This window comes from Natrix helvetica, assembly GCF_964273705.1.
Source record: "Natrix helvetica genome assembly, chromosome: 2".
Classification (NCBI taxonomy): domain Eukaryota; kingdom Metazoa; phylum Chordata; class Lepidosauria; order Squamata; family Natricidae; genus Natrix; species Natrix helvetica.
The window spans coordinates 102,018,300-102,044,982 of NC_138552.1; the positions used below are offsets into that span (position 1 = coordinate 102,018,300).

General features: G+C 38.3%; 3 protein-coding genes across 3 annotated transcripts in view; 1 reads left to right on the plus strand and 2 right to left on the minus strand.

Annotated features, from left to right (window-relative positions):
• Positions 1–1,643: 1,643 nt before the first annotated feature.
• Positions 1,644–11,907, minus strand: MYL5 (myosin light chain 5). Its single transcript, XM_081944811.1, has 8 exons — positions 11,812–11,907; positions 10,120–10,300; positions 9,295–9,402; positions 5,578–5,659; positions 4,991–5,095; positions 4,239–4,317; positions 2,675–2,723; positions 1,644–1,794 (listed from the first exon to the last, which is right to left on the minus strand). Exons 2-8 carry the CDS (start codon positions 10,120–10,122, stop codon positions 1,696–1,698), a joined length of 525 nt encoding a protein of 174 aa, XP_081800937.1. The 5' UTR covers positions 10,123–10,300; positions 11,812–11,907; the 3' UTR covers positions 1,644–1,695.
• ATP5ME (ATP synthase membrane subunit e) lies at positions 11,855–16,704 on the plus strand. Its single transcript, XM_081944810.1, has 4 exons — positions 11,855–11,957; positions 14,280–14,334; positions 15,254–15,352; positions 16,521–16,704. The coding sequence occupies exons 1-4, from the start codon at positions 11,922–11,924 to the stop codon at positions 16,541–16,543; spliced, it is 213 nt and encodes a 70-aa protein (XP_081800936.1). The 5' UTR covers positions 11,855–11,921; the 3' UTR covers positions 16,544–16,704.
• Positions 16,705–19,551: 2,847 nt separating this feature from the next.
• Positions 19,552–26,683, minus strand: part of PDE6B (phosphodiesterase 6B) — a gene marked incomplete at both ends in the record, with an annotated part of 39,521 nt that continues 32,389 nt past the window's right edge. Inside the window, 5 exons of the mRNA XM_081943843.1 lie at positions 19,552–19,565; positions 20,733–20,886; positions 23,169–23,252; positions 24,651–24,725; positions 25,475–25,538. Of these exons, the coding sequence (XP_081799969.1) occupies positions 19,552–19,565; positions 20,733–20,886; positions 23,169–23,252; positions 24,651–24,725; positions 25,475–25,538 (391 nt within the window). The remainder of the gene's footprint in view (positions 19,566–20,732; positions 20,887–23,168; positions 23,253–24,650; positions 24,726–25,474; positions 25,539–26,683) is intronic.

Consider the following 26,683-nt stretch of genomic DNA (forward strand, 5'->3'; position numbering starts at 1 on the left):
TTTATGAAAACTACGAGCAAAAGTCACAAAACACAATGGGCGATTCTAATTGTTCATCATGAAATATATATATATATATATATATATATATATATATATATATATATATATATATATATATATATATATATATATATATATATACATACATACATACATACATACATACATACATACATACATATATATATACACACACAAATGCAATTTGTTGAGGAACAAATGAGGAACAAATAAGGAACAAATGAGGAACAAATAACCCACTGAGAAACAGTCCATTGTAGTATCTCATTGTAGTATCTTTTTTTTTAATATGCTCTTCTAGCTAAAAGTACATTATCTACTTCTCCTCACAATAACAACCCTGTAAAGTAGGGTGGGCCAAGGTGAGTATATGCAAAATGCAGAGAGGATGGCCTTGAAGGACAGGGGGAAGAGGTGAAGGACAATGGTCAGATAAAAGAGGATTGAGTGTCAAGCAGGAAGATAACTCTAGTAAACATCTCAGGCAAGACCCTAGTTCTCAGAGATAAAGTTTGTGCGTGTGTATATATATTCAAGCTTATAAGATGTTACTATAGCTTTACAATAAAAGCAGCTGGCGTACATGATATTGGATTCTTAGTCTGATCAGTCTTGAAGGCCCATCTCACATTGACATTGATTGGCCCAACTCACTCAGAGAGCTTTCATCCCTGAGGGTAGACTAGACTCCCCTCCCCCTTTTGGTTCAATTATGTCCAGTTCTTGGAGCCTTCTTGGATAAGTCCCTGCAAGTCCCTGGATAAGTCCCTGCCTGGAAAGGGAGCGGCTAATAAATTCAAATTTATTATTATTATTATTAATTTTCTTGGGAAGGTTCTTCACAAGTGCTTTGGCCATTGCCTCTGTGAGGGGGCTGAGAGAAAGTGACTAGCCCAAGGTCACCCAGCTGGTTTTGTGCCTACAGTGGGACTAGAATTCACAATCTGATGGTTTCTAGTCTGATTCCTTAACCACTGCACCAAACTGGCCCTCACACTAGAAGGCAGGTCTCTTTTAATCACAATAGAACAATGTCTCTCATTCTGATCTCTGTTCAACACACACAAGTAACTGAATAATAGATTGCTTGGAATATTCCAAGATTTTTTTTTCATGAACCCTAACCCTAATCTATTTTCAGTTGAATTTTAAATCTCAATTGCATTAACTGGCAGATAGTCAAGTGATGCAGACACTTGCACATGTCCAAGTGGCTGCTATGTTAAATACTGTATATAAAACTAGAACAAGTATTCTGCTACAACAGCTTATAGTGCTAATTCTACTGTTGCACGGTTTCAAATATTCACCATGAAGGAAGACTGAATGACCATCTGGAATATACAAGGATGCACCAATTGAATATTTCATCTGCATAAAAGTATCCCTGCAATAAATGCTACCATAATTTCAAGATACATTTAAAATACGATGTGAAGGTGTACACTATAACTGTTCTCTCTTTTTTTAACTGTTCAGTGGCACAAAAACGCAATTGAAATAATGTATTTGTGTGTTTCAAGTGACCTTGTTAATAACATCAATTCAATACCTGGGAAGATGGCTGTTTAAACAAGTGTTTCAAATCACAGAGAGAAAGCAAGAAATGTTTTGTCATTTTGTTTAATTAGTGTGACAGATGTTAACACAACTTTCTAAAGCTTATGAATTTCATTCTTTTTCATCTCCATGTGTGATGGTGTAGCAGAGAGCTTTGTAATCCAGATTTCCTGCCGAGTCAATAGGGGAGCATTGAAACATCTGATCTATCTGTACAACAATAGAAAAAGGAAGAATTTACCCAAGGCATTTGAGCAGGACAAGGCCAAAGACCACTGCCAAGTGATTCTTCAGCCTTTAAAGATAGAAACTGTAGAAGAATGTCTACTAAAAATTCCGGCTAGACTCAAAAAAAGCATGCATTTTGTTTACAGAAGTAACAAAATTAGAAGTTGCTATCTTGGGGTTCTCCATAAAATTTTTCACACAACGGAATTGCCATTTATTAGGACAAAAAATAACTTAACAAAAGGAACTTACTCCATTAGCTACCTTCCCCCTGAAAATAGGTAATGAAAGTAATGATTAACATAATTTTGTATGTCCACTAAGTATATATTACATTAGCTACTGATTTGAAGTACAAAAGAGCTTAGAGGTCATCTGCACTTCCTTTAGATTAAACTTGGCAACCTTTTTATTTTCAGTTAGAGCCAGCCAGCCCTTTATCAAAGAATTCATAGCTGAGTAACCACATTTGCATGTTGCAGACAGAAGCAAATGAATTTTAATCTGTGGCATCCAGGGTTTAGCACCCCTCAGTTGAACAGCTGTTGCCATTCGATTTCAGCAGGGTGACAGATGCTTCAGTGATCTGGATTATGTACAGCAGCTTCATGGATCCTTCCATTATTACCTTCAATGTTTTATTTATTCAAGTGTGTTATAATTGTGAAATTCCAGTTCAAATGAGTTTGGAACAATAGCTATTTGTTTCAAGAAATTCATTTTGAACTTGTTGGCAATTGTTTGGCATAACCCCATAATAAATATCCCAGTTAAAGAATTTGATTTTTAATTGGGATGATCCTGGCTGCATTTTTAAAAGTTCCTCTCCACTTTAAAAAACAGCATTCTTAAAAATACAGACCTCTTCTGTTGTAAACTTATCGCCTTGGGACATCATTAAACGTTTGATACTGTTGAAGAAACAAAGAGGAGATTTGTTTTAAAATGTTATAAAGGGTTGCATGAATATATATATATATACATACATACATATTTGTCCATTCCTACGTGGGAGAATGTTTTCTGTATTACAAAAGCCCAGTTGTACCTCTCTGTCAATGAGCTATGTGCCACTGAAGTCTTGTACATTACTTGCAACCAGTGGTGGGTTGCTAATTTTTTTACTACTGGTTCGGGGGTGGACGCACGATCCCACTGCTACTACCGGTTCACCTGATCCGGGACAAACCGGGAGCAACCCACCTCTGCTTGCAACGTATGTTTTATATGTCTGTGTGGGTGTCTTAATTTACTTGATGATTGAATGGCAGCATGGAAGATGTCATCTTTTTAGATTAGAGATCTAGAAACATTACACGACAATTTTTACTTTCTATCAGAACAGGTTTGTTTTTGCCTCAGTTGAACATGGTTATAAACAGGGACTCTAGAATGACTCTCATCCCCTTCCTCATTCTGAAGATATCTCCAGGCACAGAGGACAATCATGCCTCTTATCTGATAAAAACCAAAGAATTTCTTCCTATGTTGCCCAGTTTGGGCCTGTATGTCTTTTAATTGAAGATTCTGATTTTACTTGTAAATAAACTGCCTTACTTCTTTCACAGTGTAAACACATGGACCATATAAAAGACTTCCAAGTTGAGTTGTAGCCACTCAATTTAGAACCTATCTAGATCAGATTGAGGTTGATTGGAAATCATCTTACCTGATTATTTCATTCAATATTTTATATCCCAATATGCTATATTACCTTGTTTTATTTGACATGGCCGTTAGACTAATCAATCAACAATAAACTAAACTACTTATGTGTATATGTTATTTTTTCCTATTCTATTCTTATACTTTTATTGCTGTACATCCTTCATTCATATTCCTTGTTATATATCTTATATTTAAGATATATATATGTACTTGTCATCTATCTATCATCTATCTATCTATCTATCTATCTATCTATCTATCTATCTATCTATCCATCCATCCATCCATCCATCCATCCATCCATCCATCCATCCATCCATTCTATCTATTTATCTCTTGGCTTTTATGAAGTGGTTTGATTTGATTTCCTCACTTAGCTCCTTTCTGGAAGTGGCCCTTTGCGGAAAGAGCGCAGATCAGAAGGAACAATCTGAGCAGAGCAGACATTTTAAAAGGACAGGTGCTTCTTCAGGTCAACTGCCTGTTTAAGACTTTCAAACGTTTATACCAAAGCTTTGAACTGAGAAAGAAGTTGAGAGCTATTTTCATTACTTTGCCATAACTTTTTGCATTTTAAATGATATTAGATTCTATTTCTAGCCTAGATGCAATCAGGCAGAAACTTGTTGAGGTATCATCCCTGATACATTCAAAGCAAACTGACAGTATGGATTGCTTCACAATAAAAGGGTGCTTATTTTTAAATTTATTTTAATGGCACTTGACTGCCAATGACCTTTTTGCCATCTAATACTTACTAATCCTTGTTAATGTTGCCTTTAGCATCTGGGTCAAACATTTTAAATGCATTCAGTATAGTCTCTTCAGTATCTGTACCTGCAGAAAATAATGAGATACAGTTGGATTTGTTGGAACTCTTGTTCCTTGTGAGCCTTAAAATGCTGGACAAGAGGACTTAGTATCAGCTTTAATGTTTTCCAATAATTTGTTGCAGTTCTAAGGTTTAAATGCCTCACAGGACTAGATGAAAAGAGCTCAGCATTGTCTATGGTCCCTTGGTGGGTTGACAAGTTGTTAATCTATAAAAAGGGATTGTTTAAAGGAGAAACAATTGCTTTAGTTTGGAAAACTAAAATTAGGACAACGGGAATTAGGAGTTCCAAGTGAAGTTCATTTCCAAATAAATCAATTCATGCCTCTCTCAGTTTTCCAGTGTGATACTCATTTTCCAAAGCAAATTTGGTACTAAATATAATTTTGAATATATTTTGAGTGAAAATGCCACTACAAAATTCAAAAGTTTATGGATCTATGTGGATCAGCTCACATCAAAAGTGTGAAGGCTGAATTTGGCAATCCCCAAAGTTTTCAAAATTTCCTATTCGTTTTTATTTTAATTTTTTAGCCAATATTTTTAAGGACAACCTTGCCAAACAAGGACATTTGTAGGATTACTATTAAGCTCTCATTGTCCTAATTCAGGACAAACAGGAAAATTCAGGCTAATTTTTTGGGGGGAAATGGCTTTATAAGATAGTGCTAAACTTACCACTTAACTTTTCCCCAAATAAGTTCAAAAACATGGTGAAATTAATAGGTCCTGTAGCTTCTTTAAGCATAGACTCTAATTCATCATCTTTGACATTTGTTTTACCTAAAATCAAACAAAGAGATTAATTTCATCTGTCTTTGGCTATATCAGATTTACATGAATCTTGTTGATGGTAAATCTACCAATTTTTATAAATACCAGAAAAGTAATTTTACCAGTTTCAAAAAATTCCAATTTCCAATTACCCATTCCCCTTCAATTTTTAATCATTTTAAAAGAACATAAAGAGCTCAAGCAATTAATAACAAAAGTAGATTTTAAACTGAATTTATCTGCAATCTCCTTGAATGAATAGGATAATATACTTGGAAATAGATTGAGAAATTATTGTAATTTACATTTAAATTATATTAAGAGCAGAAAATATATTTACTATCTATTGCTCTACAAAGAGTCTGATTTTAAAGCTACTCTATTGCAATTTGTTTCTGTTCCTTGTATTCTACTTAAGTGTAATTATTACTGTATCAGATTACAAAACAGGAAAAAACTGATTTTAATTTGAGATGAAATAATTTCATAACACTTGCCCAATGATGCATAGGTATCTTTTAGGTCTTCTTTATCTATGAAGCCGTCTCTGTTCTGATCAATTAGGGTGAAAGCCTATTTTAAAAAATATTATGTATCCGTTAGTTACTAATATCGTCTCAACCCTAATCATATTTACTTTAGTCTAGGTCCCATGTATTTCAGTGGATAGAATATTGGCATGAGAGTTTTTTCTATATTCCAACATTTGGAAAAGCAAATATGTGATAGTTAGGCTTACATTTAGAGCTGTAGACTTCAATTTTTTTCTTATCAAAACATTCAAACATATTTCTAGAATTAGAGTTACACATTATTCTAGGTTCCTCCATCTTTTAGCTATGCTCTTAAATTTAGCTATTTGGGCAACAGAAATGTAACATATGCATGTCTAAATAATCAGCTTAAATTGAGGGAACAGTAATTCTCTTGATTCCAAGAACCACAAATATTGCAGTTATATCAATAATTAATAATTAATAATTTAATTTGTTAGCCGCTCCCTCTCCACAAGGGACTCGGGGCGGCGTACAATAAAAAACATACATAATACATATAAACATATACATGCACACATACACATACATATACATACACGGAGGAGGTAACAGTTAAATAGATCATGATAATAATAATAAAATTAGCCATTTAAAATACCCCATAGTAAGATTACAAATCTTACATATGACATGTATGGTAGCTATGGGAAAAACATTGACATCACAATTAATAGCCATTCATAGGACAAATTTTGGGGAAACTAATGATTGCTTTAATAATATAGAGTAAGGTTTCTCAATCTTAGCTTTAAGATACGTGGATTTCTACTCCCAGAATTCCCTAGTCAGCAAGCTGGGGGGTGAAGTTCACATATCTTAAAGTTGCCAAGTCTGAGAAAACTCGGCTTAGAGGAATCAGCTTTTATGGATGTGAGGACCACATTGGGCTGGGCTTGGCACGTTGAGGGCTTCATTTCCAATGTAGGATGGAGCAGGGTCTGCAAGGTGTAAAGTAAAGGTTTCCCCAGTCCAGTAGTGTCAGACCTTAGAAGGCGGTACTCATCTGCGTTTCCTAGCCAAGGGAGCCAGCATTGTCCGAGGATGCTTCCATGGTCATGTGGCCAACATGACTATATGCTGAGACACACAGAACATTGTTACTTTCCCACCAAAGTGCCATGTTTTCCCACCAAAGTACCATGTTCCCCCCAAAATAAGACCTGGTCTTATATTAATTTTTGCTCCAAAATGTTAGGTCTTATTTTGGGGGAAATATGGTACTAAATGTGTCCATCTGGCTGGCTATCTTAACTCGGGCTTATTTTTGGGGTAGGGTTTATATTGCAAGCATTCTGAAAAATCATTCTAGGACTTATTTTCCAACTGGGTCTTATTTTGGGGGGAACATTTATCTACTCGCATTTGTAAGCTTTTGAATTGGTAGGCTGACATGAGCTTTTTTGGTTCATGTGCCATAAGCGGGGGGAGCGCAGGGGGTTTGTGTGTGGGTGTGCCACGCCCATAATGCAATGTGTGACACCCCCTCCCCAGCACGCATAAGCACATGACAGGCACGACCCCTCATTTTTTGCATGCTTTTTTTGCCCTAACCAAGCTCCAGAGGCTTTATAGGAGCCTGGGAAGGGCGAAAACAGCCTCCCACCCGGAGACCCTCCGGAGGCTTCAGGAGCTTCCCTGAAGCCTCTGGAGCACAAAAAACTGGTCCTACAGGCAAACCAGAAGTTCGGGAACTGACTTTTGGTTGCTCATAGGGCCGTTTTTAGTCCTCCGGAGCCTTCAGGGACCTTCAGGAGGCTTCCCTGAAGGCTCCGGAGGACTAAAAACAGCCCTATGCTCAGTTGTTTTTTGTCCTTCGGAGCCTTCAGGGAAGCCTCCAGAGGCCCCTGAAGGCTTCGAAGGGCTTAAACTGGACTACGAGCTTAAACTACGAGCAAACCAGAAGTCCGTTCCTGAATTTCTGGTTTGCCCGTAGGGGCGTTTTTTTGCGCTCCGGAGGCTTCAGGGAAGCTCCTGAAGCCTCCGAAGGGCCTCCGGGGAGGGGCGGGGGAGGCTGTTTTCACCCTCCCCAGGTTCCTATAAAGCCTCTGGAGCCTGGGGAGGGTGAAAAATGGCTTTAAAAAATGCTGAACCTCGCGTGCCTGACAAATGGCTCTGCATGCCACCTGTGCCATGTGTGCCATAGGTTCGCCATCCCAGAGCTAGGGTAAGAAGGTATAGATTGGGATTAAGTAGATGCCCATGTAAAAATGGGGGGAGGCATTTTGTCCCCCAATGAGGCTATGTTTTGCAACCCTGCCACAAAAGAAATGTCATTGAGCCTTGCACTACACATCTGCCACACTTTTTTCATTCCTCTAATAGCGAAATATTTTCTCAAAACTTAAACATTTTCGTCCAACTTTGTGAATCAAGCAGCAAAACGTTTATAGCCTTGTTTTTTTCAAACATGAAAAAATACATCTATTTATTTTTATTTTCAACAGCTTTTCAACTGTAGAAAAAGGAAATATTTCTTTTCTTCCCATGAGGAACGAAAATTTGAAATGACATTTCAAATTACATAGGTAGACTCATGTCAGGAATTCTTTTGTCTATATTTCTCACATCTCCCAACTACTCCAAGCAGATCTGTAGGTTTAGAAGAGAAAAAAAAAACCACCACCAGAAGATTTAATTCTACCACGAATGACATTAATGTATTTCTCACAATCAAATCTCTTTCTGCAGACATAACCTATTTCCCAGGTAGACTATTTGTATATTATGTATTCTTTTCTACATTTTCTATGGTTAAAATAAAACAGGAAGTAATCACAGCAATCTTCCCTGGTTGGTATCTTCCACATACATAGATTAAACTCTCAGAATTTCTTATAATATGGCTGTACTGAGTGTTCTGGGAATTGATATCCATGCAGCTACATTGGGTAAAACTGGTCTAGATATTTCATTTTTGCTAAGAAATTTGTTTATCACATTACTTATGATTAAATGACTTTCCTGTTAAATTCCAAATGCCTATAGATTGATGACATGTAATATACTAACAAGAATGATGTTCTTAAATAAAATACAACATTCCTGAATTGGCGGGGGGATTCCCTTACATGATAGGCAGAGTCAGTCTGCAAACATCTCAAGTTCAATTCCCAGTAAGGGTATGGCTAGCTGATGAGTGCTTGAAAATAGCTTGAAATAAATAGCTTGAAATAGATCTATACTAGTCTCCCTTTATTTATTTATCAGCACAAATGCAACACAAACGTAACAAGGCAACATAAAAAAATGGCTTTCTGCCTGGATGGCTCCTAGGGTGAGCCGATAGACAGAAAAGGGAAGCAGTATGCTCCCTCCCATATTTGGGCATACCAGGGGTTGTGACACAATATATACATACACACATATACATATACATATATGTATGCTGGTCTTGTATTCGGGTCTTTTCCCGTGTAAGATTGAGATTGTCTTGGCAACGTTTCGGCAAGGTCTCACTCCCAAGATGGCGAGTGAGACCTCACCAAAACGTTGCCAAGACAATCTCAATCTTGCACTGGAAAAGACCCGAATACAACAAGAGCAGCATACCTACACCCGTGAACATCTACGAAAACATATACACACACATACACTATATATATAATACCAGCCATGTGCAGTTTAAAACATCCTAAAGAGAAATGTTCTTACTTCCTTAAACTCTTGGATCTGTGTCTGTTCAAAGTTGGAGAAAACATTAGAGGAAGCCCTTTGAGCACGTTTGGCACCACCTTCCTTCTTTTTGGTTTTTCGGCTGGCCTGAAATGAAGAGGGTCATGAATTCAGTCGGATCGTACTTTGTTCTGATCGCACAGTTAGAAGAAGATAGGACAGTTGATAACAATTCTCAGGTTATTTTCCTAAACAACAAAATGCAGCCTTGATGCTATGATGTTTTATACATACCACCCTGTACAAAAGCAACAGCCAGGGCCATCTTAACAGCATTCTGGGCCCCAGGCAAAGCAGTGTACTTGGGCCCCTACGACAACTACTCACAGGAATAAAAATGTAAATGGTTGATAAAATTAAACAGATATTTATTTTATTGGCACTTCCAATAAAATGTTGGTGTTGAAACATTAAAAACATGCTGCGCAGCAGCAACTACTCAACATGATAAACATTTGAACAATACACAAGGCTTGAAAAACTCAATAATATTCAGTAAGCCATACGGTTGCTGTATTTATAAGATATAAGGTGCATTGAAGGGTTAACATACCCAGATTAGTATGGGGACCCTATGCTCGTGGGGCCTACAGGCAAGTGCCCATCAGGCCCATGCGTTAAGACCGCCCTGGCAACAGGATATACAGATTGTAGTTTGGAGTTATACTTGAAAAAAGCCAGTTTGTCTTTTTAAGAAAAAAATATATTTATCCTCTAAATATTTACCCTTTAAGAAGTTACTCAATCAAGTTTGTGTTATGAAAACCATAGAGACATCATTTTTTTTATACAGCTTAAACTCACCATTTTTCCTGGAGAGATCCTCTGTTTCTCTGGGAAGCTATCTGTAGCAAACACTTCTTATATGTAGAGGAGGGTCTTTCTTTCCAGATGGCATTCCCAAAGAAGATCTCGACACTGTAAAAACCTCCAGCTCACAAGATGACTCCATACTTGGTCAGAATTGCAAGATACCTTCTATTCCCTGGTGAACAAACAACAGTTAGTTGAAGTTGTCCAGTAAGACATTCCTTCAATTGCTAGGAGCTGCAATATCTATGGTGGTGAATTCAACTGTCACTCATGCTATTTTTGTGTACCTTTTGAACTCATATATTCTAACATAGTAAGAACAGTTTCTCACTGGGTAGCAATTAAGCAAGAATTAACTTTTTAAGGAAGACTTCTAAATTCCATGCCTGTATATTCTGGGAAATACATTTGGAAGATGCTACATTGCAGGGGTGGGTTCCTATACCGGTTAGTACAGGTTTGCTTTGCATGTGCACGCAGCATGCGTTACTCACTTGACTAAAACAATTGTTCTGCGCATGCACAGAAACATGCCAACAATGGCAGAAGCGACTAGGGAACCAGTTTGGGGTGTGGCCAGCCTGAGCCGTTGCCGATTCTACAACCCGGACCAAATCACCACTATCATGACCTTGAATCAGGAAGAGTAGACCTTGATTTGGGTGGTTTTGATTTAGTTAAAACAGGTTAACATTCAATCCCAGTCATTCCTATTTATAGAAAGCTAGATATCCCTTGAATATCTGGGTTCATACAACATGGTGAATCATAAATTATAATTATATAATCACAATTGGCAGCATGCATAAGCAAACAGCATTTGGGTTTAGCATGTTTTGGATACCAAATTTATATTTTTAAACTTAAACAATTCACTTAATTTATTTAACGAACCACTTTATGCTTTATTGCAAAATGAAACATGACTTCACTAAATCAAATATTTAAAATGATGGGCCTTGTTTATGGGCTTGTGGAATGGTTTCTTGCAGTTCAGATAATTTGCCCACAGCTGCTTGTTGCTAATAATATTCACTGATTATATTGTATTGTGATATTCTCCCTGGGACTTCGGCAGGCTGTGTATGTATCTTTACTCTCTGCCCTCTTCTTTAGAATCCAGTTTAATGAACTTTTAAAGAAGCTGTGTCTTAGAGCAACTGAAAACATTTTGAACTGGGTATCTTTCAAACATACATTGTTCTTTTTAAGTAAATCAATAGCAACAAGCTTTTCAAACTGTTTGATGATTTAATCATGGTATATAATTTCTGTTTCAACAAATAATATATAACGTAAAAACCCATTTATTTTGATATAAAATGATTAAATTCATAAATACTGTAGAATTCCCGAGCCAGTCAGTAAAAATTATTCTTATCGGCTTACGCTAGACGGCTGTGTATTTAGTCTGCATATAGGGGAAAGCATTTGGTATTAAAAAAGAATTGGTAGAATAATCCTTAGATTCTAAGACTTGTACAAAACATCACCATATAAAAATGTTGATGTTATTTATAAAGGTAAACGTTTCCTTTTATTCGATTTTAAATATACTTTGAAATGTTAAACATAAAAATAGCCGCAAAACTTTCCATGGGAATTTGTCGGAGCCTTATTGTTAACGTCGTAGCTCTATAAAAAAAATGCATTCAAGCATGATCTTCAATTTTCTATCTCTACCTCTCTCTGTCTATCTCGTTTTGTAACGTCGACGTTCTTGCGTCACGGCGCGCCTGCGTTCTAAACGGCTTTGTGCGTCACATCCGTTTTCCTTCGGCCGGGAGGAGAAGATGATTGCCCCGGTGGAGGTTTCTCCGCTCATCAAGGTGAGCTGAGGCGCCGCGCGTGCCGCTTCGGGCTTCCGTTGGGTCGCCAGTTTGCATGCGCTCCGTCTCGTGGTGGGCGAGGCCTGCAAACGACGGAGGCCCGTCGGCGCCCCCTTTTAGTCGGAAGGTGACCGTGGAGGTCACGGGGAAGGGCTGGCTGGGGAACGGCGGGCTCGTCTGCTGCCCTTTCGGTCTTGCAGATCCTGAGTCTTCCACGTAGCTCGTCTTTCCCCGGGTTTTCGTGTGAATTTCCCTCTCGCCCTCACTCAAACGAGGTCTTGTTCTCTTTCATTTGCAAAACGTGATAAGATATATCTGTGTATGCATTTTGTATGTATAGATATGCACATATATATGCATGCATGTGTATATTGCATGTGTATATGTACGTATATGTATATACATACATACATACATACACACACGTGTGTGTGTGTGTGTATATATATGTGTGTGTGTGTGTGTATATATGTAAATATAAATATAATATATGCTGGTCTTGTTGTATTCGGGTCTTTTCCTGTGTAAGATTGATATTGCATTGGCAACGTTTTGGCGAGGTCCCAAAACCCAGCCTGAAGATGGCGAGTGAGACCTCGCTGAAACGTTGCAAGACAATATCAATCTTACACAGGAAAAGACCCGAATACAACAAGACCAGCATACCTACACCCATGAAAATTTATGAAAACATACATACATACATACACTGTATAATATTATATACCCATACATGCATATAAATATACATATGCATACACAGATACATATAAATAGCAATAGCACTTAGACTACAGTGCTTTACAGCCTACATAACTATATCAATCACAGACCATTTAGCATACATAAAGCATTTATAACTGGTGTCTTAGTCAGACTCTTCAGAGTGCTTAACAGGAAATTCTTAACAAAATCTAGACATGCCCAAAGAATTAAAAAGATTTTCACCTACAAGCTTAACTTTATCAGAAAGGTTCTAATGAAATGTAATAATGACAAATAAATACACCCATCAGGGAGAGTCTTGAATTGAAAGCTGTTTAAAAGCCATTTTGAGGTTGCCAAAGGATATATATGTGTTAGTCCTGTGAGGTAATCTAGACAAAAAGAACTACCAGTACTAGCTATGTCTTGTAAGGTTACATTGACAGATTCTTGCAAGTCTGGAAGTTTTTTTCCCTGCTTTATTTTTACTCTCCAGAAAATGTAAGGAGGTGCTTTTTGCAATGCTTTCCTGGTCCTTTCTGCTTCTGTGGAGCTGGGATATTGTTTACATCAGGGGTGTCAAACTCTCAGGCCGGATGTGTCACGTGCTGGCTCCACCACTGCCCGGTTTAGCGAAGGAGAAAAAAAGTCCGGATAGGTCACGTGATGCCGTGAGTTTGACACCCCTGGTTTACATGATAGTTGTGCATCTGCAACTTCCTTTTGTCTCCCATAGACATTTCAACTTACAAAATAAAAATACCCGGGAATCCTTTTGAAAACATGATCAAAGTATTCAAATAAGTTATCTTTTTTGCATTCTCATTCTGGTTACTGCTTTTATGCTGCTAAAAACAAGTGTAATATACAAAATTGTGTAGATAGTCCTTGACTTAGATCACAGTTGGGATCAGAATTTCAGTTGCTAAGCAAGGCATTGTTAAGTGAATCACAAGTTAAGTCAGACCTGAGCATTTTATAACCCCCAGGCCACATCCAGATGTTTGGTTGTCCCTGTACAACCCCCATGAGGTCATTCAGAAGTTAAAAATCAAATGTAAATAAGTGTACATTATGCATTCAATACAACTGCATTACTTTTATTTTGAAGGTGACTGTTTTTTTCCCCTATTTATGGATGGCGTGCATGCATGCCTATGCTCTTTCACAGCCCAATTGGTTTGGCCTTCCATAACAGTCCCAGTTCCTTGGGTGGATACTTGGGAAAATTAATTGCCCACCCCTAATTTAAGTGAATCACTGCCCTTGTTAAACAGATCTGGCTTCATCCATTGACTTTGCTTGTCGGAAGCCAGCTGTGATCCAGCCAGTAAATAGCGATCATGTAACTGACTCCAGGATACTGAAGCCATGATAAATACATGCTGGTTGTGAAGCATTGGAATTTTAATCATGTGACCACGGGGAAGACATTTTTCCCAGTGCTGTTGTAAATTTGAATGGTTGCTAAATAAATGGTATGATGTGTATACCACTTCATAATAATAGTGGGTATACAGAATGGTATTACTGTAGAAATATATATAACACATTGGAATGTCTGAATTCAGTCTTTTTATGAATATTCTTTATGGTTTACATTTCTGTAATTTAAAGTTCTGCAGATACTCAGCACTGCTGTTGGGAATCATTTATGGAGCAAGAAGATATGGTAAGTGGTTAATAAAAATAACCTTTTTATTTATGTTTGGACTGTGAATAGCTGAAATTTGCTTTTAAAAACTACATCAATTAAACTCTACTGTAATATTTTTGTAATAGATGCATTTACATCCAGCTGTTCCATCTGGCTTAAGTTATTCACAAGCATCTTCTAAGAAGTCTTAGATCACTTCATATGAAAATAATAAGTGCACAAGATTGCTTGTTGTATATTGATACCAATTTATTAATATAGCGTTGCTCCTGATTTGAGTCTACATTTATATTTCCAAAATTAAGATTTGATGCATATATTGGTGCATGTACAGAAAATTTATCGGCCTGTTAATTTTAACTTATTTTAAATGTATTGTCTTTTAAATTCGGTTTGTTTTTTTGGATATGGATTTAATTTTTTTAATCTTTTGGGATCTGTGTTTTTTAATATTGTACGCCGCCCTGAGTCCTTTTGGAGAAGGGCGGCATATAAATCCAAATAAACAAACAAAACAAACAAGCATGAACATTATGAGCATATTCAATTTTATAAAGAATTTTATAAAAAAAATCACTATTGGCAAAATGGACAGCATATAAATTTAATAAATCAATTTAAAACATTTTTTAAAATCTTGTTAAAAATCCATACTTTATTATTATTAATAAAAAATAGTATACTCTCTATACTTACCCTGTTCTATATTTTGTGAAATTGCATCTTAATAATTAATTAATTAATTTAGCAATGCTAAAAATGGAGAACAAATCGATCCACTGTGAAGCTAAAATTATTCCAGAGGCCTACGATAATTTTTTTGTATCTTGAAACTCCACATGCTTTTAATGAATCAAAAACAAAGAAATGTAAAGGAATAAATTATAATGCAGTTATGTTTCCTCTGAATACCTATTGTTTTACTTTACAACAGCCTATTTAAAGCCTATTGCTGCAGAGGATAGGAGAATAGAAGCAGAGGAAAAAGCAAAACGGGAGGAATTGAAAAGAATTGCAAAAGCATTGGAAGAAGGTATTTTCTATACATTTGTTTCATTTTGACAATAGTCATTAAATGAAGGATTGTAAATGGACTACATCTAGGTCAACAGAAGGTTGATGTTTTTGATTTCAGTAAAATTCCCTCTCTCCCACATAACATACATAGATACATACATCCAAGCATAGAGAGATACCCAATTTGGTCTAATGTTTAAGGCACCAGGCTAGAGAGAGAGAGAGACTGAATTCTAATTTTGCCTTAGACATGAAAACCCTCTCTCTCACCTCAACCCACCTCACAGAGTTGTGAGGAAAATTGGAGGAAGGTATATCGGATATCTTCGCCACCTGGAGTTGTTTGTAAATTTCCTATTGTTATTTGTAAAGGCAGGATATGAATAAATTATATGCATTTTTAATATGGTAAGATAGAAAGTGAAAAAGCGAAGGAAGTGAATAAACATATAATTCTGCCTTCTGCATTTATTTCCATTGAGTTATGATTATAATCTTTTATCCATCTTCTTTGTCTCTTTTTAATATTTTTTCTTTCAATAGAAAGTCCACAAAAGGTTTCTGGTCTTTCAAAAACATCTTTCACCATTTTTTTTCTGACTAAACTAGCCAGCTTTAACATTTCTGCAAATCCAGTTAACTTTCTAATCCAATCTTCCCCTGGAAGTGTTTCATTGCTTTTCCAAGTTTGTGCATACAATACTCTTGCTGCGCATGAAAACATCCTCCTGGGAGCTGGGGGAAGTGATGAAACATTCATCATGATGCAAATATCATAGATTATATGCTTGCATCAAATGTTTCCACGTGTATCATTTTTCTTTTATTGTGGTTGGCTGTGGAGGCCTGTCATTTCAGGCATCAATGGAAAGAACCAGTCGTTGATTTCAATGAATGTGCTTCAAGGGTGCCTACATCTGATTGTAGATGATTCTAAATATTTATTTTAATTTGGGGAAAAATTCTAGTATAAAGTTAATATAATTCTTCCATATTTGGAAGAGAATATTATTGCGTCTTTGATCATCTGGTAACTAAAGTATTATCCGTTAAGGAGAATTGCCAAAACAACTGACAAGAATATACTTCATACAGCTTGCTTCAAAAATTTGTTTAAAATCTATGTGCATTTAGGATGTAGCTTGCTGCAGTTTTTGCTAATTGCCTTTTTTTTTCTTTTTCAGCTCAAGAATCAATACTGAAATAAACCTCCTTGGTCCACATCTTTATATCCAATCTTTGAAATGCTGAAGTAGATAATTCTAAATGTCTAAAATACATTTATTTACATCCATAAACAGACATTCACAACAATGTTGACTTTCTTAATGTGCATAGAGCTAATTAAAAAAAAATGACAAAATGAAATAGTGTGCTGATCTGAGTTTATTCTCGAAGTCTTTGTGTTGATCCTGTTTGTGTATTGACTGATACACACACACATGCGCTAGTGATGATGTTAGCACTGATGATGCTCGAGTAGCTACTAGTCTGTTAGGTAGACTATCTAAAGAAGATGCTCCACGGTGTTTGGAGACACCTGACTACAGTATATGTTGAAAGCTATATGTATTATAAGTAGTGAAAGGAAAAACGTTGGATAAAACTGCTGAGGTCCATTGTAAAGCAAACTGATGTGATTAAGAATAGAAACACCTGATCTGATCTAAAGAATATTCCAATTTCTGCTTTTTATAGCATTCTGTTGTATAAAAATTACAAGCTTTTGATGACCAACATGAATTCTAATCATTGTAAAGATCAGACCACCAATTCATTCTCAATATTGGATGTAGATTTTTTCTTAGCTTTGAGCATGTAGTTTTCATTTTCCTCAGAAAACTACCTACCAGTAACACCTTGTACACTAATAAGTCATCCATTTTCAGTTTTCCATAGACATGGCATATGCTGAGAAAAAACACTATTTGAAAGATTTAAGGCAGGTAAATGAATAAATGGAAGGTTTTTAAATGTTTTATTTTTAAAAATAACTTTGTTCAATTTAAATTTGTACACACGCTTGTGAGATTTAACTACAATTATACAGTCCGTTACCAGAAACTAGTCTTTAGCCTTGCTATCCTATTTGTAATATGTTGATGCTATCCATTCAATGATGCCTGATTCTTCATAATTCTATGGACCAGCTCTACACATTTTCTGATCTCGTATGGCTTTTTAAATTTGCTTTATGCTCTGGCAGGGGGTGACTTTGATAGTATCTACTCACCCTGTTTTTTGGCAGCATCATTTCCTCTTACCGCTATTGGAGAATAGCTATTCCAAGAATAGCTTCCTTTCCCAATGAATTTGATCGGATGGCATGACTGAAATAAGTACTGTAAGTTAAGAGTTTTATGATTTTGCACAGCAGTGTTATGGAGTATACAGTACTTTTGTCACCTTTGGTGACCAAGGAATGTTCAGGAACCTTTAAAACCACAGCTTGAGCAAGTCTAGTTTTTTCATGGTTCAGCCATAGGAAAACATGATAATGTGGAATAATTTGTATTTAGCTACCAGGCTAATGTACTTGCTCTTCCATATTTATTTCCATATTCCTTTGTGATGGAAAAGCAATTTGCTTATCCACAGTTTCAGTTCTATTTCATTCAATAGTACTAAATTATAATTCTGGATGGCTCAGTCCCCAACTCTTCATATGTTTTTACAGAATTTATTTTATTTCACTGGAGTTGGGCAGCCAATAAATATAAATTTTAAAAAATGTCAAATCAAACGCTTATATGCTCTGCTTCCCCATTATATCCTTGACATGAAAATAAACTGCATTTGCCAATAATCACCAGCTCTTCTGGACAGTTCTAGCATTTATTTTGGTCTATAAGCAAAAACTGCTGACAACAAATAATTGTTTTGCATCTGAAAGGAAGCCTCACTGTTTATGTGTGTGTGTTTATGTGTTTTAACCTGGGATTTACTTATTTACTTTATGTGTTTTAACCTGGGATTTACTCAATACAAGAAGGAAGTATTCTGTAAGAATAAGGCTAATGTCCAAGGCCAAATTTGAAGCTTTAGATCATGGCTGTCAAACTTCTGGCCCGGGGCCAGATGTGTCATGCACTGACCATGCCCACGCCCGATTTAGCAAAGTGGGAAAAAGTTCCAATGTATCATATGACATCGCCGTGATGCCGTGAGTTTGACACCTCTGCTTTAGTCCTTCTACATTTGAAACAAGGACTGCAACTTAATGTCTTGCAGAAGCAGGATTTGTGATTATGGTGGGTCTGTTCCCCAGTGATTTGCATGGGAATAGACTTCATTTTTCTCCCTTTGATGGCTGATTGCATCCCATCTACAGATTCGTCTCGCCTTCATATAGTCTCCGCTGAAATTATTCATTGTACAGGTTATTGACGAGAGCACCTTACATCCTCCAAAGCTTTGTTGGGAGTCTGCTTGATTTCAAACTACTTCAGCCATGATTGGCCCTTGATTTTATAAAACAATCTTGAGAAACAGATTATTCTAGATTTCTAATAATATAGCCACAAAATACCACAGGAGACAGGGAGTTAGTTTAGTGACACAGAATGTTCATGCAGCTCAAACATATATACATGTCATGTTCCAGGACAACTTTAGAACATATTGGAGCATCTTCAGCTACGTAGCTATGTATATCTTCAGTTTTTCAAGGAGACGTATACATGCAGCACATTTGAAACTACATATGTGCTTCTCTAGATCCACATGGCTATGGCTCTGGTTCATCTGTATACCTGGCAAATCTCGTTCAGATGCGGCATTTGTGAAACCGCCCTTAAGTACTGTTGGCCTATTGTAATCTTATAACGTTAATTTAAATAATGCAACAAGTTGAAGACGAGGTAACAGGTCCTCCATTGGCCATCGGTGCTGCACAAAGAAAAAAAAGCAATGGTTAGCTGAGATCTTCAATGGGTGTCAATTTAAGAATTGGCTATGAAGAACCATCTACTTAATGTTTGCCTGCCAGGCACTGTTTTAATTGCAGGATCGTCATCAGATGAAATAGAAGCTACCTGAACTGAGTGGGGAAAGTCAAAATTGATTGGATTTTGGAATTGCTATAAAGGAACAATTTTGTTGACAGAAAAGAGATAAGTTTATAAAATTGGTATCGATGAGGATGAGTGAAATGGCATGGCTAAGCTTGTACTTCCTTTGGAGAAATTGCTAGCTGTGTTTTAAACCTAATTTCTGCTATTGGTTTTGTTCTTTAAACAAAGAAAAAAAAAGTGTTAAAAAAAAGGAAATGCCAAAAGTAATACAAAATTAAGTTTTATGTAACAATTTCAATAAAGGATAAAAGATGTCCAATAAAGGACGACCATGTTTCATTGAAATTTATCCATACTCGAACTATTTATATAAGCAACTTGTTTATGAATTGTAAGTCATATTATCTCTTCAATCCATTGAGCAATTGGAGCCACAAACTAGTCTTTCCAACGTGAAAGGAACCTCTCTTGACTTAGGTAAAGGCAAAGGTTCCCCTTGGACATACATATGTGCTAGTCCAGTGATGGCAAACCACTTTTGGCTCACGTGCCAAAAGCGGGGGTGCACAGGGGGGTCGTGCGTGGGTGTGTCACACCTTTAATGCTTTGTGCACGGCCCCAGTGCGCATGCACGCACGACCAGTGCTCCCCCAATTTTTGGCATGCTTTTTTCACCCTCCCCAGGCTCCAGAGGCTTTATAGGAGCCTGGGGAGGGTGAAAACAGCCTCCCCACCACCAGAGGCCCTCCCGAACTTCCAGTTTGCTCACAGAGATGGTTTTTTGCCCTCTGGAGGCTTCAAGCCTCTGGAGGGTGAAAAATGGCCTCAAAAGGCCAAAATCAGCTGGCCAGCACCATTGGCTCTGTGTGCCACCTATGGCACGCGTGTCGTAGGTTCGCCATCACGGTGTTAATCGTTCCCGACTCTAGGGTGCAGTGCTCATCTCAGTTTCAAAGCCGAAGAGCCAGCATTGTCCAAAGACGTCTCCATGGTCATGTGGCTGGCATGACTAAACGCCGAAGGTACATGGAACACCGTTACCTTCCCAACAAAGTGGTCCCTATTTTTCTACTTGCATTTTTACATGCTTTCAAATTGCTAGGTTGGCAGAAGCTGGGACAAATAACGGGAGCTCACTCCATTACGCAAATTGCTGACCTTTCTGATTGATAAGCTCAGAGTCTTAGCCAATGAGCCACCGTTTCCCTTCCTTCCATAGCAAAATAAACTAACCCTCCTCCTGTACATAGGATGCTTTGATATTTTAAAATGTTTTATCAGACTCAGATTTCTCTCACACTATTCAGGTCATATTATATACAGTCAGTAGCTGGAAGGAGAAAGAATATTAGAGATCCTGAGTTTCTCCCCCCCCCCCCCAACCTTCAGGAGCATCTGTCTTTTGGTCCTTCTTCTCTTCTTCCTGCAAGGCTGCCATCTTTGCTTCAGACTCGTCAGCCAGAGCTTTCCACTCTTTGCGGTTGTTGAGCAGCCTTTCATACATGGGCAGAATTTCAGGGTGGAACTGTGAAAATTCCTACATAGGAAGAGGGATCCCAAATGAACGGTTTCCAAGTCCTTTGGCAAAGACTTGAGCCTCCTGCGGTGTTTGCAGTCTTTACCAGTAACTCTAATATCTCCTTGTTATAGGTAGTCTTCAATTTACGACCACAAGTGAGCCCAAAATTTCTGTTGCTAAGCAAGACAGTTGTTGAGTGAGTTTTGATCCATTTCAGGGCATTTCTTGCCACAGTTGCTAAGTGAAACACTGCAGTTATTAAGTTAGTAACACACCTATTAAGTGAATCTGGTTTCTACATTGTGTTTACTGCAATGGTGGGATTCAAAATTTTTTACTACCAGTTCTGTGGGCGTAGCTTGGTGGGCATGGCGTGGTTTGGTGGACGTGGCTTGATGGGCATGGCAGGGAAAGGATACTGTAAAATCTCCATTCCCTCCCCACTCCAGGAGAAGGTTACTGCAAAATCCCCATTTCCTTCCGATCAGCTGGGATTCGGGGAGCAGAGAATAGATGGGGGTGGGGCCAGAGGTGGTATTTACCGGCTCTCCGAACTACTCAAAATTTCTGCCACCGGTTCTCCAGAACTGGGCAGAACCTTCTGAATACCACCTCTGGTTTGCTGGCCAGAAAGTCGCAAAAAGGGGATCACATGACCCAGTGACAGTGCAACTATCATAAACACATGCCAGTTGACAAGCGTCCAAATTTTGATCACATGACTATGGACATGGCTGCGGGGCAACAATTTTAAGTGTGAAAAACGGTTACAAGTCTCTTTTTTTCAGTCCTGAAAAATTTCATGGTCATTTAAACAAGCCCTTTCTTTTTTTATTATTTTATATAAATTCTTTTTTGGAAAAAAAGTTTTTTATTTTTATTTCTCATATATGCATTCACAAATATACAATCTCATAACTATTATTAATAATACAAGCCCTTTCTTATACACTGCATTAAGCATCAGTCACACAGCAAAGATCTATCCAAGGTCAAAAGCATAATTTGCTTCAAGAAAAGAAAAGGCTATTTTTAAGAAGTAAAACCTTCAACTGGAAATACAACATACATTTTTCTGTTTTGCTTGAGGATTTGCTTTTTTAACGTAACCTACCGTATTTTTCGGACTATAAGATGCACCGGAGTATAAGACTCACCAAGATTTTGAAGAGGTAAATTTTAAAAAAACGTTTGTGCCCTCCGTGGCCCCCAGGAGCACTCTGCAGGCTTCCCAAACCCTCTGCACACCCCATTTTTTGTGATTTTTTTTTTGCAAAAAACAGAGGGTGCAGAGAGTTTAAAAGGCCTGTAGAGTGTTCCTGGGGGTTTGGAGGGGCAAAAACACACCCGTTTTTGTGAAAAACAGGCCTGTTTTCACTCATTGTTGCCCTCCCCAGCCCTCAGGAGCACTCTATAGGCCCCCCAAACCCTCTGCACCAGTGGTGGGTTCCTACTGGTTTGGACTTGTTTGGCCAAACCGGTAGTAGCTTGGTGGCCTGCATCGCTGGAACTGTCAGCAATCCAGGCCTGCCATGCCCCTGAGCCGGTTCTCCTGCCTATGGCGCCGCCATCTTGGTTTTTGCTTCTGCGCATGCGCAGAGCAATTTTAGTTGTAGTGTGCATGCGCGAGCAGTGGCTAAAGATAAAGTTCCCCTGCACATGCGTGCCATTCATTTCTGGCTCTAGGGGACAGTGTTCATCTTCATTTCTAAGCCGAAGAGCCAGCGCTGTCCGAAGACGTCTCCATTGTCATGTGGCTGACATGACTCAACACCAAAGACACACGAAGCACTGTAAAAACCTTCCCACCACGGTGGCCCCTAATTTTCTGCGTGCATTTTTAAGATGCTTTTGAACTGCTAGGTTGGCAGAAGCTGGGGCAAGTAAAGGGAGCTCACCCTGTTATGTGGCGCTAGGGATTCAAACCGCTGAACTGCCGACCTTCTGATCGGCAAGCTGAGTGTCTTACCCACTTACCCATCATGTTCCCCTAGGGAACAAAAATAAAGGTTAATTATAAATAAAGGAAATGGAAATCTGCCTTCTAACACCCAAAGGATTTGTACTTAAGGTGCCATAAGCAGAGATATTGTTGGTGATAAAAATATCTGCTTCAACTAGTATAAGCAACTTAATGCCATCCAGATGGTTTGGATTACAATTCTTATAATCCCTTGCTATTGCTCATGTTTTCCAAAAGTGATGGGAGATAAAATCACCTAGAGGGCAAGAGGTTTCATAAGTGATTTAAACTTAGTAAAGGTTCCTGGACTAATAGATCAGATCATTAATCCGCTTACCTTGTATACAAATGTGCACACAAAGTCAATGAAACCAACTTGAAGTTTTGGGAGCTCAGCAGCTTTTCTTCTGTCCATCATAGGCTAGGAAAAAAATAGCAATAGTTGTTTCTGAATGGGCACATTAATGAAATCCTCTGAAGAAACAGAGTTTTGAAGTCTGAACTCTAGTGTTGCCAAGAAACCTGGAAGGTTTAAAGCATGCTAATAGCACAGGTAGTCCTCGACTTAAAACCAGCCCAAAATTCCTACTGTTATGTGAGACATTTGTCAAGTGAGTTTTGCCCCATTTTATGGCCTGACTTGTCACAATTGTTAAGTGAATCATTGTAGCTGTTAAGTTAGTAACAAGGTTCTTAAGCGAATCTGGCTTCCCCATTGACTTTGCTGTCATAAGCTCGCAAAAGATTGTCAGAGTAGATATATTCATGAACTAGTAACAAGGTCAGCCAATGGGAACTGAAACAGTTTGGAACCTGGGAATGGCTTAGCTCTGCAGCTCTGAGTCTGTGCTGAGCTCTAAACTAGTCTGCTGCTCTGAGCAAAAACTGAAACTGTTCTCTCCTCTGCTTGTGCTTGCTTGTATTTGCTACCATGATGAAAAACCTGCTTTTGGTATTGTATATTTATGTGTTAGATTATATATAAGGAGAAGTTAATGAATCCTGCTGAATCAGTTACCTGTCTGTACTTTCTGGATGTGATTGCTGCAACAAACCCTGACAAAGATAATCACATGACCCCAGAGCACGGCAACCATCATAAATATGAATCAGTTGGCAAGCATCTGAATTTTGATCACCTGACAATGGGCAGGGGTGAAATCCAGCAGGTTCTGACAAGTTCTGGAGAATCGGTAGCGGAAATTTTGAGTAGTTTGGAGAATCGGAAAATAATGTCTTGGGAAAAAATGAGGTTATTTCAATCAAGTTCATTTTCTTCTCACATAAATGGTTATGATTTGCTCCCATGGAAAAGTGGGGGAGGGGAAAGCATTTCTCTCCATGTATAAATTTGGGTGATTTCTATTCAATGACCACTACATTTGCTTTTGAAATTGGGTGAATTTCAAGATGAAATGATCTACAGAGGAGAAACCATCTGTCCTTGATCCATTCCTTCTCAGACCCGTTGCCCATTGTAATGAGGAAATATTACAGTGAGAACAATAAGTCCTTTTTTCATCTTCATCTCTCTTTGACTACGAAATGAGTTTAAACTATTGTTTCACCTGGAAAGGTCCCAAAATAGCTTCTACTATATATTCTAGCAAGGCTGTTATTTTGCATGTCCTGCAGTGCTGATGCCTCTTGAATCAGAATTGAGCTAACTCTGGGTCTTCTTCTTGCTGGGAAGACTGTTGCAAAGGAGGGATGCCCACAGCATAGGATTTCACCCTCTAAAAGTAGAAAGGTTACTAGGGGGAAAAAATAGAAGGAGGCAGGAAGCAAATCAATCACTATTTTTTAAAAATGAACTTACAATAGGCTGTTGTTGAAGTACAGAAATTTCCAGATCTCCCTGTTCCCAGAATTCAGCTGCTACAAGTAATGCCACCTGTACATGGGGGGAAAAGTTTATGATGTTGGCATTCACACAGTGGAGCTGGCAGCAGATTCGGACAATGAGGAGGTTGGAGAGGAACATGGGCCAGTCCTGGAGTCTGGGGAAGGCTCTGACGAGTGCTCTGCATCAGAGGCAGAGATAGGGCCAGGGCCATCTGACAGTTATCAGCTGCCTTCAGAGGCAGATATCAGAGGGGCAGAAGAACAGCTGGAGCCTGTTCCCAATGTGCGCATGTATGGAGTTGCCAGGAGAAGGGAACAGTTAAGGAACAAGGGCCAACTCAGGAGTAAAGGCACAGGTGGATGGTGAATGGCCCCTCCCATAGGGAATAAAAAGGAGCAAAAGGGGAGGGGAGTTTGCAGGAGACAATCAGTTCAACTCATTAGGGTGAAGATCTCTTCCTGACTTCTTGCCAAGTAATTGGTGCTACAGCATGACATTTGGAAGATATCGGCCCTGCAACTCTCCAAGCCTGATAAAGGTCTGTAGTTGTGAAATCTCATAAAAGACTGTTTGCTGGGACTTTGCTGGAGAGGAATTCACTTTAAACTAAATGAAAGGGGTTCTATCGGGACGAGGAGTCTGCTTCATGATCTTGGGAAGCCTAAGTCAGAACAACCCTTAACGCTTTGTTGGACACTACAAAGATAAAATGATTCAACTCTATGATAAAGAAAATGCACAATCCACAGATTGGTCTTAACGTTTGAAGAAAAGACACTGTGTAAAAGGCACCTGACCTTACTCTGGATTTCCCAGGGTTTTGCAATAGCAGATAAATCGCAGGCGGTCATCATCATAGCCCTGTAAAGAAGAAGCCAAAAGGAAAAACCCAATGAGGGAATCTGGGTTTCTCTGTCCATTCACATTCTCCCAAGCAGCAAAATCATTGCACCAAAGCAAATTTCCAAGCGGCTCTCCAAGACAGATACATGCATATCTTACGAGGGTACCAGGAAGAACTGACCCAAAAGGAACCCATTGAGAAGCAGGGGATGGTGTCTTGGGAGAAAGCTATTCAGTAGAGAGGAAAGAAAGACAGCTCTAGAAGGCTTAGATATCTCCATCAGGTCAGTGTTCTGTTTCAAAGTGCTCACTACTGTTTTATTGGAATTAAATGTTTATAATGAGTTGGTATGGCACCTTGGTATGTCAAGGCAATATATTTTCTTTCCATGACTCAGAATTCATATCATAGTCTTACACATGTTTAAGTTTTAGAAAGGACTGGGCAAAACCTCATCTTTCCAAGTATATGCTGATGGTGTGTAGGCAAGTATGTAGCCTCCAGGTAGCATCCGGCCAGATTGTCCAAGTTCATTAAGATTTTATGACTATTATATTTTAATTTACAGTGGTACTAGGAGTGTTAGTTCCAAAAGGCAGCTGTTAGAATTTTCTCATCCAATCCAAGTGGCTTGAATGACCATACAGGTAACCCTCAATTTAGGACCATAATTGAGCCCAAAATTGATGTTGCTAAGTGAGACAAAATGGGACATTTGCCCCATTTTACGATCTTTCCTGCCACACTTGGTTAAGTGAATCACTGAAGTTGTTAAATTAGTAGCATGGTTGTTAAGTGAATCTGACTTCCCCATTGACTTGGCTTGTCGGAAGATTGGAAAAGGGGATCACGTGGTCCCTGGGACACTGTAACAGTCATAAATATGAATCAGTTGCCAAGCACATGAATGTAAATCACGTGACTGTGGGGAGGCTGCAACAGTCATATGTGTGAAAAATGGTCATAAGTTACTTTTTTTGGTGCCGTTGTAACTTTCAACGGTCACTAAATGAACTGTTGTAAGTTGAGGACTACCTGTAGCATATGTTCTGCACTCAGAGTAATTCCTCCTAGGGAGAACACTGAAAATTTAATATCAATAATTCTCAACTTTCTATATCTTAAGCTCCATCCACAACTCTCTCAAAGAACCTATTGGTAC